The following is a 16,890-nucleotide window of genomic DNA, read 5'->3' on the forward strand; positions in this document are numbered from 1 at the left end:
TTATAAGATTTTAGATTCTAGATACTCGGAAGCTAATTTATAACTTTTGCCAGTAAACATTTTCAACTACAACTTAATCATAATTGTCACACCCAAAATTTTCCCCCTCATTCGGGGGAGGGTCGTCGAGATGCAGGAATTGATCCAAGTTCATTGAATGCGACGTAGTTTTGAAGAAGAGTTTTGTGTTTTATAAAAGGAGGGGTTTCAGACAAAATCCGTAGAAAATATGTTTGCAAAGTAAAAAATGAGAAAGGGTTGAAAAGAATTGTGTAAAGACCCGTAAATTCATAAAATTGATTTAAATGCTTTACAAGAAATAAAAGGAGGAAATTGATTTGGAATATAGAGATTGGGGTTAATGTGTTAAGGTGTTGCATTTGAGGGATGAGTGTGTGATTTGTGCTTAGTGCTTAGTGCTTAGTGTGTGTGTGTGTGTGTGTGTGTGTGTGTATCATATATGTACGTGTAGGGAATAAAAATTCCCCATTCTCCCCGTTCTCCTCTCTCTTGGCTCCCTCACCCTCTCTCTTGCTCTCACCCAAAACAACTCAAAACCTCCACAAAATAGCCTTCAACCTTTCATTCATTTGCGTATTGCAACTCGTATTTCGCTGGTTTGAGCTCGGAGGAGGCATATTCCTTTTCGTTTTCAAGTTTGGAGCTAAGGCTTGAAGGAATTTTTCGATTTCGTTCTTCAATCTTGAGGTAGGGAATTCTAACTATCCATATATGTTAATGACTGTTTTCCAATAGCTTGAATCTTGCCATTGATCATTGTTGTTGTTGTTGAGGTTGTTCTTGTCGTTGGACCCATGAAAATCTACTCGAATTGAATTGTTATCGATCCCATTTGCATTTTTATTGATATCTTTGTGTTTCAAAACCTAGAAAATCACTTGTTATCGATACCATTTGTCCTAGGTATCGATACCCTTGCGTCTCAAAAGTTTCTTGGTCAAATGGTATTAATACCATTTTGGCTAGATATTGATACCTTTGGCTTAGGGACAGTTTTTCAGCTTTGTTCTAAACTTCATCTTTTTGACCCCCGATTACTTTTAACTTGTTCCAAACACTTCCAAAACACCGCTTTACATGGTTAATTGTAATCATTGAGTTTGTAAAGTATCGTTGCATATATTACCCTTGTTCAATGGAAATTTTACATTAATTATCATATCAACTGTGATTGAATCAAAATCACGTAACACAAGGATACGTGATGCTTGAACATTTATCGACACAGTGCAAACATTCAGGACTCATCGATAGGTGAGTGCCTAGCAGAAGACATCAGGGTCCTTTAATTGGCTCGACATGAGCTATATGCTCGTATTGGATACTTCAGGACCTCCCAATAGGTAAGGTGCCTGGCAGAGGACATCGGAGTCTTTTAACGGGCCCGGCAGGAGCTTCGGCTCAAGACACATGTACGAGACACAAATGGACACGTGGTACTTTCAAAGGTTATTCATCGAGTTATATGGTTGGTTCTGAAATTGAAGTACTAGATTAATGGCTGTAGTTACCGTCCATTCTTCGAAGTTTGTTATCGTTGTTTGTCACAAAATCATCCCCGCATTTCATTTACATATATTGTTAGATTAGAGTTTCCTATTTGGCTATTGTAGCTTAAATCTTACATTATTTTTCAGGTACTACCCAGGGCAGTAGCTTCATGTTTGGAGTGCATGGATGTGGACATTCTTTTTGAAAGCTAACATTGAGGAGTTACTAAGTCATCTTTGTAATTTATTTTTGGAAGATGTTATTTGTAACTCTATTTGTAAATCTTTAGATTAAGTAATATTGTAAGTTCTTAACTCTCTTGGTATTCGGTTATTACGTCGATTTGGGCCTCGGAGCCAAAGATGTAATCTTTTGGGAATTATCAAACGTTGAGGTCTAATTATGGAAATGGAAATGTTAATCTCTTTTGGGGTATTGTACGGATTATTGTGAAATTTTATTTATGAAAATCCTTTATATTTATGTTGAAAATCAATGGTGTGACAAATTGTGACCGAGCTCTCAACGAGCTACCTACGTATCCCCGGGTCGAGGAGGAATCAAGTTTGACGTAGTTCGAGGTAAAAAGGGGTTTTTGTAGCTGTGACCGCTGAAATGATTTTAGAAAATAACTTATATTCACCCCAAGGCATAGTATTTAGGTGTGTCGGCTCACCTCTTGAATTATCCAAAAGAATACCTCAAGTGTTTTGAAATTAATTCTGTGAGCTCGAAGACCCGATTTTTAAAAGAGTGACTCTGTTTTGTTTTGATCTGCAAAGTTAGAAGTTAGAAAAAGAAAAGGTTTGGTAATTCATTGTTACGAGTGGAGAAGGTGTTAGGCATCCCACATAGCCCTTACGGTACTCGTAACTCGTTCATCCTTTAATACGCAATTGTAAGACTTGTTTTAAGCAAAGTGAAATAGGACATTATATAGTATAAGAAAGTTATTCATGTATCTGTTTTATTAGAAGTGACCTTTTCAAAGGAAAAATAAAAGAGAGGAAAGAAAAGAAAGGAAGGGACCGAGCCTGGTCAATGGCTGCCTACGTATCTCTGGTAGCAAGAGAAATCAGGTCCGCGTAGTTCAGATGATTTTGAAAAGGGGTGGCCCAGATGGGCCCATTTGATAGCGAGTTGCTTTTATGAGTTTGGAAAAAGCTTATTAATTGGGTTGAAAAAATTGGTAAAATGCCCGCAAAAATCGGGTAGAGTTTCCACAGGACCTTAAAAATAGGAGAATTTCTAGGTCAAAATTCGTCCTAGAAAGGCTATATTAGGCTATCCTAGCCCAAGGTTTTCTCGGGATTTGAACTTAAAGGGTCTAGGTTCAGGATCGGGGAATTCTGTAGGGCTTCGGTGAATTTCCTACTTCGTGGGCTAAAGAAAGGCTAGAAGAAGTTAGAGTTTTCGAAGGTGAAAGATCAAGAAGGGGTGAAATGAAATAGGGTGGGCTTCACACACACACACATATATACACACACACCCCCTCCGCGGAGCCTGAATCTAGGCGCCACTCGGGAGGGTATCCCTAAGGTCAAACGGAACTGTGCGCGATTCTCTCATGAATCGCCCAATACTGCTATTCAGCAGGCCGAAGATCTGCGTTCCGTAGTATGACCTTCTATACAACTTCCCTCCACAAATAAGAAATTGTGCTGATAGCCTGCGAATTGCTCTCTTATCCTTCTCTGTGGCTCTTTTTGGGTAAAGACTTCACCAGAAAATCGATTATGCTTTTGCAGAAGTATCTACTCGTTATGGAATCTTAGGCGTCAATTTGAGGGATTCCTTTATTCAATATATGTCTAGATTAGCTGAAAAATGATCGTCATGTTCTTGTTCGATTTCTAGCAATATGTGTGATAGATAGTTCGACGAAGTCCAGATGACTCGAAATTTTATTGGGAGCTTCGTAATGATGAATATGGATTCTTTTAGGGCTTGATTGAAGAAATTTGATCTCGAAGTATGTGAACAAAATACTGCTCGTTTTGAAAAATATAATGTGCTCAAAAATATCAAACGTGCTCTGTTTTCCATGAAACTTGTCTAAAGGTCTTAAAATACCATAATATAACTATGTATGATGTTTGGTGAGGTCTAGAAAAGATTTGGTCTGCTTACGGATTTTTGAGTCCAAATTAATTGGGCAATTTCCCGGTAGCCGATAAAAGCCTGATGACGATCCAATGGTGAAACTTGGCAGGTCATTTAGAAATGGTGAAATGAGCACATCTATCAGTGTTGATCTGAGTCTAGACATTCTGAAGTATATGCTGGCTGTTTGGTCAAGATTAGAGTTAGTGGGACCTGCTTTCTGACCGTTTAACTAACAAGGGGATAATACTTGTCCAAAGATGACATGCCTTATGAATAGGATATGCACATGCAGATGTTTTAGGGTGTTTATAAAATTGAATGATCATACGGCTTGCCGTGAGAAATTATGATGCTTTCGACGTCGATTTTATGCTTACTGGAAGCTACAAACTCTTCTTCGGTATGACTTACGTCTGCATGTCATGGGCTAACGTTCTTAACTTGTAGGAGTAGTGGAATAATGAGTGGGGTAAAATCTAGTGTTTACAATAGTTCCACAACTATAATAAACAAATTTATCAACATTTACAAAAATCTCAAATATATAATCTACAAGAGAATTTGAAGCTATAATGTCGCATAAACGTCTAGAAGTTGTTTTCCTCAAAATGAGCAAAATTATGTAACCATGTGTAGTGAGCATGTCAAGAGTGGATTGCAGTCCGAATTTGTGCTAAGGCTTGAATGCCTCAAACCTGACTTCATTCAAAACGATTGCATACGACCTAAGGGGTGAGGCCGTATGTGGTTCGTGGTTTGCCTTTAATGAAAAATGACTTAAAATTTCTCAATCGTTGTGAAAAATGGAAAGAAAAAGTAGGAGTGAACGATAAAAGTAAATGAACTTTGTTAACGATTTAACAAAGTTCGGGTACAAGAAAATAAAATCTAGGCTGGACTAGATTGGACTGAAAGATAAAATACTTTGCAAGAAAGTAAAGGTAATTGAAAGATAAATTGCATAAGCGCTAGGCTTTGATAGTCGTGGACCTTTGCTAAGCCCTTCAATTCTAGTATTTATAAACAAAGCTTTGAGCTTTGAGCTGCTTGTATGCACGAGCTGCATGGCTGCTAAGTGTCCTTCTCTAGGGCTGAGCCGCTTGGGCTAGAGTGCCATGTGTCCCTATATCTTGCTCCATACTTCAAAACTTCAGCTGCATGCTTTACTTCAGGCTAAAAGGAACCATTTCAGGCCTGAATTGCCTCTTTTTGCATGAATATTTGCCAAAAGGGGAATCTTGGGACTTTTAATGTTAAAGACCAAAATCTTCTTGTTCTAAATTGGTTCATTATGCAAGAAGACTCATCCCTTGTGGGGCCCTTGATGCTTCTAAATTGGTTCGTATGCAAGAAGACTCAAAACAAAAGGAATTTTTGGAACTTGTGCCCTCTTTTCTTGTAATAAAAGACCTAGCAGGCCTAAGTAAGCTGCTTGTGTGTAGCTTGTGCAGACCTGATTGAGTTGCTTAGGCCATATGGGCTACATGAATGCCATGTGTTCTAGGCCTTACTTCACGTTGAAGAATGACGGTTGTTCAGGCCTTGAGCTGTTCCTCCAAGCATGACTAAGCAGCTTATGGCCTTCTTTTTTAGTTTGAAGGCCATCCTTCTTGGCTTTTGATCCTAGGTGGTGGGTCCCCAAGCTTGAGGTAGTTTATTTCCTACTCCTCATCCCACCATATTCATTTAGACTTCTTCTTTTTCAGGCCTGAATAAATTCGAAAAATCGGGCCCAAACCCAAAATCATCTTGGGCTTTACTCAATTGGACCAAATTAGCCCAAACCTGAAAATAAATCTTGGCATTTAATCAATTGGGCTAAATGGGCCCAAACTTGACAATGAACCTAGGCCTTACTTTGATTGATTTGGACTTGAGCTTTAGCTATTATGATTCATTTACTTTAAACCTAATTCAGCTTAGTCCCTAAAATTTAACTTGAGCTTTAACTAATTAGGCCATGCTTCAAAATAATACAGCCCAATCAATTTTCAAATTCTATTCAACCCTTTAAAATTCAATTTGACTCAATTGTGGCTTACTATAAATTCATCCAAAGGCTCAATTCAATCAAGGCCTAATTCAACCAAGGCCCAAAAATAACATTTTGGGCCATTAATCCATTATAACAAATTCTTTTTTAAAATTTGACAAAAAATAAGTGTAAACAAAAGCGAACCTTGTACCTTCAACCCCTACAATTTAAAACCTCTATCCACAGCCATCACAAACACATTTATAGAAGTGAACCTTGTAATGAGTCCACGGAACATGTTTTTCTCTCCAACTTGAGAGAAGCTACACTCATTATCCCATTAACCATCATGCTATATGTATTTGATCTGGTGCAATCTCTATTATAAAACAGAATGGTGTAGGGACAAGTTGTTGAAACGGCTTAGATTTATTTGATCCAAAGACTGTAGTGCATACTTCCACTTCTCGGTTAAATGCCTATGATTTTCACCTAAATCACACAACTGTCATCCCCTTCCAACCAAGATACGTAGTGCCGTAGGCACGAGCTAACACTAGTACATAATACTCCGCCAATCTCTTCAATGAAAAGGCAAAATAAAATATCGCGTGTCATACAAGGCCTCCATGTCACAAAATGCAAAGTCGTACATAGACGACCTTAAACAGGCCGCATTCACCTCAATTTAATTTCAAAACCAAGCATTTCAAATTCCTTCCAACAACCAGCCAATGGATAAGCACAACAGTAGTAGAAGTGAAAATCCCCCTTAGGTACCAAAATATGGTTTAACCCTTGAACCAATTTGCCAGGTCACATACAAAATGATAAACATCCCTTCGAATCCCAAATCTATAGAAACATTTCCCATGACAATAGTGATCAATATCTAACAAATTCTTGGCACAATGACAAGGCAAAACCTTTTCGGCAGATCAACCACACCAACCGATGGTTTTGTTCACTCTGAAACCAGTTTCAGAAGGCTGTGGCTCTGGTTGAGGTGGGGGTCTGTGTTCTCTAGGCTTGGCAGGATCAACAAAAATAACCCAACCATCCAAAAACTTGGCATTCATTTCCTTCCTCGCCTGCTCAGCCTCTTCTAAGGTTCCATATGTAACAAAAGCAAACCCCTTTGATCTTCCCGAGACTCTGTCCGTTACGACTTTTGCTGCAAATTAGCAAAGCAGTAGATCAGAGATTCAGAATATAAAATTACTAGTACTCCCTTTACTTCTATTTGTAACATCCCACATGGGAAAGTAATGGGAAATGCAATTCGTATATAACGAATTGCGAGCAGCTACTGTATAGCAAAGCAGTAGATCAGAGATTCAGAATATAAAATTACTAGTACTCCCTTTACTTCTATTTGTAACATCTCACATCGGAAAGTAATGGGAAATGCAATTCGTATATAACGAATCGCGAGCAGCTACTGTATAACTCGAGATTAACCTTTTGAGCCACGTGGTTAGGCTAAGGGTTACTGGCGTGGTCGTTACTCTATTAAAGTTATTGGCGTATTCACGCTCCAACCTCCCTTTACTACTAATTAGCAACCTTGCGTCACTTTATGCTTCCTTGTTTTTCTTTCTTGTAAACACGCAATTTACAGTAAAGACCCCCCTCTAGAATTCTTATGCAAATTAAATACAAATGCCAATCTAGAGAAATACTGCCTTGATTTAGACTATCTGAAACAGTTTAAATCCTTGTTCGCTATGACTACAATTCGATCACTGACAGGAGACAAGTACGGTTACAACAAGGGCCGCCATGAGAGTCCTTACGTTTTTGCCTTGATTATAGATGGGTTGATTAAACATAATCAGTACAATATCATGATAGTTTTTATCGATGAAACTAATAGAGGAGTTAATGCTAAATCTGTAATTTCTAATGATATGAAATGTTAATAGAGCAATGATCGAAGTAGAGATAGTAAAGAAGTGTAAGATTGAATTACAAAAACTGATTAGTGTAAAGAAGTGAAATTGAAAACATCAAATACCAGAAAGTGAATAGTTACACTATCTAGGTTCAATTATCACATAGATGGGAAGATTATTGGATGATATTTCCCATAAAATCAAACAAAGAAGGAATGTAAAATTGTTGGCATAGGCACTCTCAAAGGACGAGGAGAAAAAAAAAGGAAAATGAAATTGCAGATGAAGGTAAGAGGCCGCAATAGCATTACATAGCAAGACTCAATCTCTCTTACAGATGCGCACAAAAGTCTCAGTTCCCAAAACAATTTGATTCCATGGTGAGTGGTACAGAGGAGAATTAGGAATATTACTTTAAAATGCATAAAAACGCTGATGAGAAGTATGAAGGGGATGGACCCTAATGTTGTTTTGGCAAAGCCAACCTCATGGTTTGCAAGGGAGAAAAGTGGACCATGTCAGACAAGAATATGATCAGGACATTTCTCTCATTTCAAATTGCTGAAAATGAAGGTTTGAGCACGATAAGTGCTTCCCTCAGTTAACCATTATCATCATCATCATTGTTTTTTTGTTCTTACGATAATATGTCCAAGTAGTTCAGGACTAATGATGAAGCCCCATTGAAGAAAGTGAGAGTGGGACGTAAAAGTAACAGAAGCTATGAACTGTCTTGGTTAGGTACCTTCAACAAGCTGACCAAATGGTGAAAACGCTTCTTTAAGCTTTTCATCTGTTGTCAACCTTGAGAGACCTGCAAAGCACCGAACCAATAAAGTTTGAAAAAGAAGAAGGAAAAACAATTCACATGCTCTATAAACAGCCAGGATGGCCTTTTCGAGCCAGTCGTGTTTTACGGGCTTCCAATCTATTGGTTAGGTAGGTACCTTAGAAAAAAACAATCCCAAGTCATCAGAAAAGGCACATGAAACGAAACAATCTATGGAGATTCCATGCAAATGTAGAGCAATTATACTGATAAAACTTCGTCAAGTTACTAAAACTAGACTCATCATATAAGTGCCTGAAACAGGCAGCATTGGTAGTTAGAATTGCATTTTGATACCAACAAGGTGGAAGGATAGATATATGCTAATCATGTGTCAGATGGCAACCAGAGTTCCCCCAAACACTTCAGTAATTACATGCAACCAATAACTAAAGAGGTTCTCAGAGACCTCACTGAAGTGCAAGGGGGAACTCCAGGGGACACCTGGCATATTTTTTGCTATGCATGCCTTGGTTGCTTGTTAGAGTAATCATAACCCGGACCCCCTATTTATACTGAGTTCCCCTTCTTTCATGTGGTTATATGGAGCATCGACTATTGGGCAAGGGACATTTTGATGAGAGACCTCTAAGATATTCTGCTGCATACATTGAACCTAGTCAGAATAATGGTTAGATAAGGGGTGGTATAAATGGACAAAACCACTCATGAATGTTCAATTACAGCCTCTCCTTTAAGATTCCATGTGACAATGAACCTCGGACCAGCCTACCTCAAAGAGCTCTTGTAGTCCTTACTTGCCACACTATCATTTTCTGTTCTCTATCTACCCACAACCCACATTTGCAACCAGATACATCATCGACAGCTCAAAATCCCAAATACAACAAATTAAATTTAGAAAGAAGGGACGTAATGTTGATATTTTACCCGGATATGATTTTACACGAAGAAAAATTAATTCGATGCTTTGTCTTATTGGATGTTTAATGGTTTCTAGAAAATTTGCTCGGTTGCTTACTGCTTAGAAGTACCTCAAGAAGTCTATGCGGTGATTACTACACAAGCTATCTCTAACATACCACATTCTAGAGCACATTGTATTATGTTCCAGTTCCATTAGTGTTGCCATAATGCCATTCTCATCCCATGTCTCACATGAAAATGAAATTCTTCTAGGCAATTAAGGAAAAAACTAAACGAACAGTTCTTTTCTTCTGCTTCTTCTTCTTTTTTTGATCTGGAACGAACTTTTCTTGATGAATATGAGAACATTAAAAATTTAAAGAACTTCAAAGAAAAAGAACAAAAGGGAGGAGATCCACATGTGCCCTAAAATCTCAGTATATGATTACATGGATTTTATTTCAAACGCAAAAATATCCACTAGTGTCAACAAAGTAGGCCAATTCCAGCAGTTGCATGCTTGCAGCCTCATATAGCTCAGAAAATCTTTTTTCTAAGCCACTTTTAGTAGTTTAGATTGAACCCCAGCGTACACTTGTTCATCTCTTACAAGATCTGGCCGATATTTTGCATGATGGGAGTTTAACCACACTACGCTCCATGTAGCTCTGAAGTTGGAACTGTAAAACCAATTTTCTCATCTTGTCAGCCATGATTTGGGTCTCTAGACCTGCCCTCTCTGATGCTATTTGGCTTTGATTTGAGGGCATGGTTTTACAACAAAACGTCCTTGTAGCTCCTCGGTTCTTGGAGGTTTAGGGGGGCCACTGTTTTAGTGGTATTCTGAGAGCAGCCACTTTGTGTATATATTGCCAAAGGTTAGGTCTGTCTCCAATCATCCCCCGCCCATACCCCTAATGATCGGGGACTAGATGGGTTATGTTATGTTGTTATGTTGTTGTTGTCAGCCATGATTTAATATGACAAGGAGCAGCCTTGCTGGTGGTCCCCTAAAATATAGTGGTTGGAGGCTAAGAGATGTCCTTGAACATCTCTGTGCCCCTACCAGATGGTGTCATTCTTTGTAGGCTTGTAGCAAGCAAACATAAAGGTAGACTTGCAACACCACCATTTTATGCCTAGGGATAGCATTATTTAAACTTCAACGTTTGTTTTCATCACCATTAACGAGCCTTCTGGTTTATCGCATTTTTCGTTAAGATTTCATGGAGGAAGTGAAAAATAGCGAGCTGTTGCAGCCTGAAGCTAGTAAAAGTTGAAAATTCACCTGACAGTTGCACTAGAGGGACACCTTAGTCTCAGAAACTTTAAAACCACAACCCAAACTCATTGGGAAGAAAATGTGGAGCCCTGGCAGGAATAAATTAAGACCAATGCAGCACTCTTCTACTTATATGTACACCTATCCTTATAGAAAGCATTTAAAAGAAGGATAAAGTGGCAGGCGTATAATCCCTTTGTGCTTTTTCAATATGGACTTACCTATCAAAAAGGAAGAAAAAATACAATCCTTAAAGAACTTTTTTTGAACGACTTATCATTTAAGATTACGGCTAAGAGAAGTACAATGGCGTGGAAACCCATAGGCTTCTCGATTACCTGCTATTCTATGGATCCACATCCAGTATCGAATTAGTCTAGGTAACTGACGAACATACAATAGAATATAGAGATTGCATAACTAGGAGATAAAATCATATAAAAGAGAGAAACATGCCCTGACATTTAATATGGGTAATATTAGCAGTCAATGATGATTTTTTGGTTTTGGTTTTTTAAGGTTCCAAGAGGGCAATCACGAACAGATGGCTTCTTAAGGTAGCAAATATTCAGTTTTTAACTTCAAGGAATTAAAAAGGCAAGCATTTTTCATATGTAAAATCGCAAAACACCCAAAAAAATCAGTGCGCACTTTTTAGAAGGAAAACAATGAAAAGAAACGACCACTCTAATGTGAAAAATAAAGAAGTTAAGCATTTTGATTTTTGTCCCATTGTGTTTAGAAAAACAGAACGAAAACACAGAAAACAGAAGATTATTATCTAAAGTGCCTAACGCCAATTGACATGTTAAAGATCCGATTTTTTTTTCCGGCACTAAAGATAGCTTATTGAGTTATTGTGCTTTGTGAAGGGGGCAAAGTACTTTTAGAAACCGGATTTCAATTAATCTTAATTAAGTAGTGTGACTAATACATTAGGTGTACTATGGTTAATTTCGTTAGCTCGAAGTCCAACGTAACCTCCTTAGCAGGCCGTGCTTGAACACTACTTGTAACCGGATAGCTGATTGCAAGTAGCTATCAACTACTTGTGTTAACTTGCCACTAGGTTGTGATTAAGACGGCTTCACACAGTCATTCGTCAACCGCTTCTAGCTTCCACTATCCCTTAGGTCTTCAGTCTTCATCATGAAGCACATCCTTAGTTAGCTATATTGAAGATTGTAGTATACCTCAGAAAGGGGACTTTTTGGATATCAAACCATTTAGAATGGGGAATTTCTTACTCTATTTTATTCCTGCTTTAAGGCTTCATCTTGACCCCATATCACATGCAATTCGAGCCATAATTACTGGAAATCCAGAATTAATTTTTATTTAGATCTTAAAGGCTCAAGGCAAATTCTTAATTCTTACCTGCAAATTCTTAATTCTTACCTACAATGTTCTGTACTATAAAGCAGTAGAAACCTCAAACTACAAGGCACTCCTACGTCGCCCTAAAGATACAACAAAGAGGGACCCAAAATGAACCTAGCTCAATTAGAAGCACTCTCTTCGACTCTTTCTTTTTCTTTTCTTAGTTGAATGAAAAAAGATCCACCATAGCTGAATATGACCAATCATCGTTTTTTGGAAACCACCAACATTAAGGAACTCAATCCTCAGCTTATGATGCACATATGGGTTTCCAATTGAGAAACTATAAAAATTATGATCTTGAATTACGAAAGGATTCGCGGAAGGAGAAGAAAAAGAAGGAATAAACAACTTCCATTTATGGAGAATGTACTATACACTCTATTTGCCTTCAGAAACCCCTCCAAACATGGCCTTTTGAGGTTTATTTTATGAATGCAACCCTAGCATAGACCTAGCAGCCACTCCACGATTTTCGTCCAGTACGGTCATATGATTTTTTTTATCCACGAGATAGAAAACTCAAGCCAGCATCTACTAAGTGAAATTTTTTTTAATTCATATTTTTTCTGCAGTCTCTAAAATGGTTCCTAACTTGAATTTACCTGGTTTATTTACTATATGGTCTCTGAACTAATAAACCAAAAGTCTAGATTAATTCAAACTCAAATAACACACCGAACATCTAGACTGAACCCGCATTTTACTTTTACATTTTTTTTTTGTGGCAATGCAAGGTGTCCCTGCGCACACCTCAAACTAATCCTTCCAGCCCCTCCCACTGCTATTTCACACGGTTATGCATGGGGTGAGGTGTCCCCAATAGTTGCTAGTAAGGAGAATTGAACCTAAAAACTTAGGATGAAGCACAAACCTATGTGGCTGTGTTCCAAGCCAAGACCACTTATCCATTCTTTTACTGAGTGAAATAGGAGGAAAAAAAATTCATCCAAAAATCGTAAATGTATAGATATTTGTGGTTATTTTCGTCAACAACTCTTACTACACGGATAGTAATGCCAGTTCGATTACGAAACAGAAAGACATGCAAATCAAACCCTCCTCAAACAAGTTTCACAAACACAAGTGGGTATCAGTGCATCAATTATTCAGAGAGAGAGAGAGAGAGAGAGAGAGAGAGTTACCGCTGACGAAGAGCTTTGGAGTGGCGAGGGTTGAATTTTGACGAATCGAAGTGAATTGCGATTGAAGAATGGATGAAGGCGTGAAGATGCGGCGGAAAGCAGAAGCAAATGCCATGGAATCACGTCACCTGCCACAACCACCACGACATACAGTAAATGTTTGGACTTATTGCAGGGGTTTTAGAGGGTTTACGTTTACCTAATCGGTCGTATTATCCTTTTTTTAAAGTCAATTTGGGGTAAAACTGTAAATCTAATCTAAATCAATCCAAACCGAATGGTTGTGTTAGGTTTTTCAGCAGTGTGGTTTGGTTTCGATTTAAAAAATTTTTGAAACCGCGTTAAATGGTTTGGTCACGTTAATGGTTTCGGTTCCAAATCGATTTGATCCATATATAGATATAATATATATACACACACACACAGTCGGGTTCCAGTGAGGGATTCCGCATTTTTTTAAAATGCGAGACTCCCCTTCCCGGTTGAATTTCGATGATCCGAGCCGCTCAAAGTGATCAGAACGTGATTTTAAGGGTCCTCGCAAGAAATCAACAAAAAAAATGACCGGGAAGGGCTTCATCCGAGCAGTTTTCATTGAACGGTTCAAAAAAAACTGCTTGGATGAAGCCCTTCCCGGTCATTTTTTTGGCTGATTTCTCGCGGGGACCCTTAAAATCACGTTCTGCACACATTGAACGGTTCGGATTTTCAAAATTTGATCGGAAAATGAAAGTCCCGCATTTAACTCATTTAATTTAGATACACCAAGTATACATAAAAGTTATATTCAACTAATTTCTTAAATTAATAATTTATTCAATCCACTGTTTTATTCATTATTCATTTACTACCAAAATTATTTAGTATAAATTTCTATATATTACAACTCATTCCTATAATCTCAAAAGCACGTAGTATATAGATATATAATGCTCCATTTAGTGAATATTGATTTTACGGCTCAATTAATTCCTAAATTTTTCTATAAATAAAAACCAATCCTTAGTTTATCTTCGCAATTTTGAGTACTTTAAATACTTTAGGAAGATGATATCTTAATTTCAAGTAAACCGTGATTCGAAACCGAAATCGAACCGTAGTCTAATGGTTTGGATTTGATTGGTTTGGTTTGGTTCTATACTTTTTTTTTTGGGTTGGTTTGGTTCTCCAAATATATAATTCGTATATAGTGGTTTGGTTTTTAGTTTAACTATAAAATCGAACCAATCTGGTTCATGCTCACCCCTATAATTTGGAATAAGGTTTGGGAGTATTTCTCTTAGGGTTTTTCTTATTATTAGTAGTTCTTAGTTTTTTTTTATTAAACTTTTTAATTTTTTTCTTTATTTAAATTCTCTTTGTGTGTTTTTTCGATTTCTCCCGTCGGGACAAATCAATAATCTACCAAATTTTGGCGCAAAACTATTTTCGTAAAACCCGCCCTTTTGGTAAACCGCCAATAAAATCATTACCTTGTACCAAAAAAATCGGTTTTAAGCGGCTAATATACCGGTTCTGCTAATTTAAGGGAAATGATTTTGCCATTTCTTTTTTTTTGTTAACGGCACTCCCTTGCAAATGTATTTTTGGTACAAAAATACACTTGCAAGGAAATACTGTTAACAAAAGAAGGTATGACAAAATCAACAACCTAATTTAAAGCCCCACTTCATAGTCTTATTTTTTCTAGCCCTACATTATGGAAGCTCGATTTTAAAAATCTCGATCCGGGTTCTCTCTTACGTTCGCTTTTGCTGAAACTAGATTCATTCATCCGAAAACGTGTGTTTTTCTTAGATTTTGTTTGCCTTTCACAAGTAATCTCTTTTAGGAATACGTTGGACTTCTGGTTGTGACATGTGTACGCCCGCAGCAAATGCCTTCAGCCTTGTACGAGTTGAGCGGTTATTGAAAGACCATTAAGATTAGGGTTCATGAAATTAATTAATGTTGATCTATCTCTACAAACTAAACTTCCACAATGAATTCATTCTAGTCATGAATAGCAAGTTTCGGTTTCTTTTTTCTTTTGCACTTATCACCACCACCCATACATATATATATTGGTGCTGTATTGCTTCCAGACAGCAGCCATCATCATCTTGAGGGAAAGATATAACCATGACAGTGAAAGTCACAATCACCTCCACAGAAACTATCAAACCAGCTTCACCAACTCCCCACCACTTAAAAGCCCACAAGCTCTCCTTTCTTGATCAGCTCCATCCTACTATCTTCAGTCATGTTGGCCTTTACTATCTCCCAGATAACTCCCATAATTCCCAGCCGCCTAATGTCGCCGGTGTATTGAAGGAATCACTCTCAAAGGCCTTAACCCTCTTTTACCCCCTCGCCGGAAGAATCGACAGCGACCAGCATTCCATCGATTGTAACGACGAGGGGTTGTACTACTCGGAAGCCCTGGTGAATTGTCATCTGTTAGACTTCCTCAGGAAACCGGATCTCGACTTGCTAAATGATTTCTACCCTTGCCATCCGACTAAGCCCGAACCGTTTGCAAGAATTTACCCGGTTATGATTCAAGTCAATGTTTTCGAGTGCTCTGGGATTGCTATTGGTTTGTGTCTTTCGCATAAAGTCCTTGATGGAATCTCAACTAGTTCATTTCTAAGAGGTTGGGCTTCTTGTGCTCTCAAGTGCTTCAAGACTGTCTCTCCTTCTTTCAATGCAGCATCTTTGTTCCCGCCAAATAATCAACTTCCGATGGACTCCATCGCTTCATTGGGGAGATCCATGATCAAAATGGGAAATTCCGTTACGAGGAGATTCCTTTTCGATGCATCAGCATTGTCCGCTCTCAAGAGCAAAGGCGATATGGGTACGGGTATCCGGTCCCCGTCTCGGGTCGAAGCTGTGACCGCCTTCATTTGGAAATGTGCCATGTCTGTTTCTGAAGCAAAATCAGGTATCCGAAAACCATCTATTCTGTCCCATGCAGTGGATTTGCGAAGAAGAATGGTGCCACCTCTGGAAGAATACTCAATGGGGAATCTCCTTTGGATTCCAAGTACACACTGCAGGATTGAAGATGAGATGGAGCTGAATTCCCTGATTGGTAAGCTCAGAGAAACAATCACGGAAATCGATGCCGATTTCGTTAGAAAACTGCGGAATGGGGGTGGGTTGTCCATGATTTCCAAGAATGTGGAAGAGATGGCTGAGTTGTGCTCCAAGGGTCCGGTGGATTATTACGGGTTCACGAGTTGGTCCAGATTTGGAATATATGAGACTGATTTCGGGTGGGGAAAACCCGTTTGGGTTAGTAGTCACAAGATAACAGGATCAATGTTCATGAATTTGGTCCATATGTTGGAAACAGGAGAAGGGGATGGGATGGAAGCATGGATAACATTGGATGAACCTGAGATGGCCCTGCTACTAGATCATCAGGAGTTCCTTGCGTTTGTATCTGTGGATCCAACTCCATCAAACTGAGCATTCTTATTTTCAATTATTTGCATCAATGACTTTGGGGTTGATATGTATTGGTTTGACATTGTTTCAGTAATGGAGTTGTTGATATGGTTTCTAACTTACCTTCTTTGTGAAAAAAATAAGAAAATGCTATTGACATAGTTCCTTTTTTCCTTTTCTGTCTTGGTTATGGTTGATTTTTCATTTCATTTCCTTTCCGCCATTGATATATAACGGGGATTTTGGGGCAGTGCGAGGACAGACACATATCCACCCCTACACCTTCCCTGAATTTTTTTTGAATCATCGAGTCCTAGGCATAAAAGGAGAAAACAATAGCAAGAATATCTTCTTGCTTACATCACACCTAACTTTTCATCAATAATACTACACACTTACGACAACATACTTTTATCACCACTCAGGAAGGTTCCCAAGAAGTAATACATATAATTGGACTTACT

The 16,890-nt window shown here is 38.3% G+C and overlaps 2 protein-coding genes across 2 annotated transcripts; one reads left to right on the forward strand and one right to left on the reverse strand.

Moving 5' to 3' along the window:
• Window positions 1-6,280: 6,280 nt before the first annotated feature.
• On the reverse strand, window positions 6,281-13,190 carry LOC131323259 (organelle RRM domain-containing protein 2, mitochondrial). The gene is made up of 3 exons (XM_058354959.1): window positions 12,992-13,190; window positions 8,234-8,302; window positions 6,281-6,767 (listed from the first exon to the last, which is right to left on the reverse strand). Exons 1-3 carry the CDS (start codon window positions 13,104-13,106, stop codon window positions 6,532-6,534), a joined length of 420 nt encoding a protein of 139 aa, XP_058210942.1. The 5' UTR covers window positions 13,107-13,190; the 3' UTR covers window positions 6,281-6,531.
• A 1,922-nt stretch (window positions 13,191-15,112) lies between these two features.
• On the forward strand, window positions 15,113-16,447 carry LOC131323917 (stemmadenine O-acetyltransferase-like). Its single transcript, XM_058355753.1, has one exon. It carries the CDS (start codon window positions 15,113-15,115, stop codon window positions 16,445-16,447), a length of 1,335 nt encoding a protein of 444 aa, XP_058211736.1.
• Window positions 16,448-16,890: the final 443 nt, after the last annotated feature.

This window comes from Rhododendron vialii, chromosome 4a, assembly GCF_030253575.1.
Source record: "Rhododendron vialii isolate Sample 1 chromosome 4a, ASM3025357v1".
Classification (NCBI taxonomy): Eukaryota; Viridiplantae; Streptophyta; class Magnoliopsida; order Ericales; family Ericaceae; genus Rhododendron; species Rhododendron vialii.